Genomic DNA, 2,949 nt, shown 5'->3' with positions numbered 1-2,949 from the left:
GTAGAAGGATAGCTTTGGTATCTGTGGGGTTTGAACCCACGCAGACTGGTATGTCTAGCGGATCTTAAGTCCGCCCCCTTAGACCACTCGGGCAAGATACCACGCCAAACCGCATCAAAACCGACGTCTCGGACGCGCACTTTCCTCCACTCCTGGTGCACTCCACGACAGCGCAACCTTATTCCTGCTTGCACGTCGACAGCACGCAGCTCATGGGCTGCTTCTCGCCTGCCCGGGGACACCGCAACATCTCTCAAGAAGTGACACCATAACTTCTCCCACACCCAATCGTTCCGACATCAGTTCCTAGCAAATCACGCGTCTAGCTCAGGGTCATCAGCCATAAAGTACCAGGTGGCCCATGTCTCTGGCTCGTGAGGAAAATAAATTACCGATGGCAAAGTGCAGCAGCACACATCCTTCACAAGTCGCACAGCGCGAATACACGCTGCGCCGCACACAACACCACAAGGTGTAGAAGGATAGCTTTGGTATCAGTGGGGTTTGAACCCACGCAGACTGGTATGTCTAGCGGATCTTAAGTCCGCCCCCTTAGACCACTCGGGCAAGATACCACGCCAAACCGCATCAAAACCAACGTGTCGGGCGCGCACTTTCCTTCACTCCTGGCGCTCCCCACGACAGCACAACCTCATTTATACTTGCACGTCGACAGCACGCAGCTCATGGGCTGCTTCTCGCCTGCCCGGGGACACCGCAACATCTCTCAAGAAGTGACAGCATACCTTCTCCCACACCCAATCTGTCCGACATCAGTCCCTAGCAAATCACGCGTCCAGCTCACCCACACAGGGTCATCAGCCATAAAGTACCAGGTGGCCCATGTCTCTGGCTCGTGAGGAAAATAAGCTACCGATGGCAAAGTGCAGCAGCACATATCCTTCTCAAGTCGCACAGCGCGATTACACGCTGCGCCGCACACAACACCACAAGGTGTAGAAGGATAGCTTTGGTATCTGTGGGGTTTGAACCCACGCAGACTGGTATGTCTAGCGGATCTTAAGCCCGCCCCCTTAGACCACTCGGGCAAGATAATACGCCAAACGCATCAAAACCGACGTCTCGGACGCGCACTTTCCTCCACTCCTGGCGCTCCACACGACAGCGCAACCTTATTTCTGCTTGCACGTCGACAGCACGCAGCTCATGGGCTTCTTCACGCCTGCCCGGAGACACCGCAACATCTCTCAAGAAGTGACACCGTACCTTCTCCCACACCCAATCTGTCCGACATCAGTCCCTAGCAAATCACGCGTCCAGCTCACCCACACAGGGTTATCAGCCATAAATTACCAGGTGGCCCATGTCTCTGGCTCGTGAGGAAAATAAACTACCGATGGCAAGGTGCAGCAGCACACATCCTTCACAAGTCGCACAGCGCGATTACACGCTGCGCCGCACACAACACCACAAGGTGTAGAAGGATAGCTTTGGTATCTGTGGGGTTTGAACCCACGCAGACTGGTATGTCTAGCGGATCTTAAGCCCGCCCCCTTAGACCACTCGGGCAAGATACCACGCCAAACCGCATCAAAACCGACGTCTCGGACGCGCACTTTCCTCCACTCCTGGCGCTCCCCACGACAGCGCAACCTCATTTATACTTGCACGTCGACAGCACGCAGCTCATGGGCTGCTTCTCGCCTGCCCGGGGACACCGCAACATCTCTCAAGAAGTGACACCATAACTTCTCCCACACCCAATCTGTCCGACATCAGTCCCTAGCAAATCACGCGTCCAGCTCACCCTCGAAGGGCCATCAGCCATAAATTACCAGGTGGCCCATGTCTCTGGCTCGTAAGGAAAATAAATTACCGATGGCAAAGTGCAGCAGCACACATCCTTCACAAGTCGCACAGCGCGAATACCGCTGCGCCGCACACAACACCACAAGGTGTAGAAGGATAGCTTTGGTATCTGTGCAGTGTTGTTTAATTAACATATTTATACTTTATTAACTTAAAAAGGGATGGTAATAATGTAAAAATCATTTTTATTAAGTAAAATGAGTTGCTTTGCCTATATCACTATTAGTGATCAACGGCGATCGGCTAGTGGCGGACCTGCGCGATTTCCAAGACCTGCTGATGATCAAGAAACGCGATCTGGATGAATGGGCACGACAGGAGAAGGCTGCTCAAGCAGCGTTCCTGACGCTTGGTGAGCGGCGGCACGGGGTCAAGTGCTACACCTCGCCTACAGAGTGAAAAGCAGTCGCGCTTCAACCAGCTGGACGTCGTGGTGCCGCTCAGTACGCGGCAACTATGTTGTCTTGAAGCTCCGTCTCCGACTCAGCAGAACTCGACGCTACCTGCTCAAGCTGCTGGCTGCCTCGTGTTCACCACTGAGCGCATCGAGTCGCTGCAAGCAGAGAACAAGAAGCTGCGTCAACAGTTCCGAGACCTCCACAAACAGCAGAACGTGCTTGCTAAGGAGAAGCGTCAGCAGCAAGAAGCCATTGCAAGAGATCAGGACCGCAGCGAGCAGCTCATGCGACTGAAATTTGGACAGCTAGTGGACCTGGAGGTGCTGGATCGCGCTTGTGACGCGTCTTCGGTGGACGAGTTGCAGACTCGTGTCAAGTTACGCGAGGTCGAAGGTGAGCGATCTCTGCGTCATTGCATACCGAAATCCATCCCACTGGATAAAAAGACGCTGATACTAAGAATAAAATTAATTGACGCCATATTTGATTCAGGTTAATGGAGCGGTTGCATACCGTCCAGTAGAGGGCGGCGTTTGCCTTCCCGCCAGTACGTGTGAAAAGCGCGCTAAGTTCGCCTGGGGGGCGACCGGATTTAGCAGGAGGGCGAACAACAATCATGGATCTCGGCGAAAGTCTTGTGGAGTTGGAAGAGAACGAAGAACTGGCTTAAATTTCGAGCTAGGATTCGAAAGATCCGAAGCTAGAAGTAGCTCGCTAACTG

General features: G+C 53.5%; 1 protein-coding gene across 1 annotated transcript; it reads left to right on the top strand.

Moving 5' to 3' along the window:
• Positions 1–686: 686 nt before the first annotated feature.
• PITG_08451 (uncharacterized protein) lies at positions 687–2,898 on the top strand (the record flags this gene model as incomplete). Its single annotated transcript, XM_002903785.1, has 6 exons — positions 687–856; positions 1,158–1,337; positions 1,800–1,819; positions 2,057–2,182; positions 2,301–2,621; positions 2,828–2,898. The coding sequence occupies 6 exons, from the start codon at positions 687–689 to the stop codon at positions 2,896–2,898; spliced, it is 888 nt and encodes a 295-aa protein (XP_002903831.1).
• Between the last annotated feature and the right edge of the window lie 51 nt (positions 2,899–2,949).

Source organism: Phytophthora infestans, genomic scaffold, assembly GCF_000142945.1.
Source record: "Phytophthora infestans T30-4 supercont1.13 genomic scaffold, whole genome shotgun sequence".
Taxonomy (NCBI): domain Eukaryota; phylum Oomycota; class Peronosporomycetes; order Peronosporales; family Peronosporaceae; genus Phytophthora; species Phytophthora infestans.
This window is presented reverse-complemented; position numbering and strand designations above follow the sequence as displayed.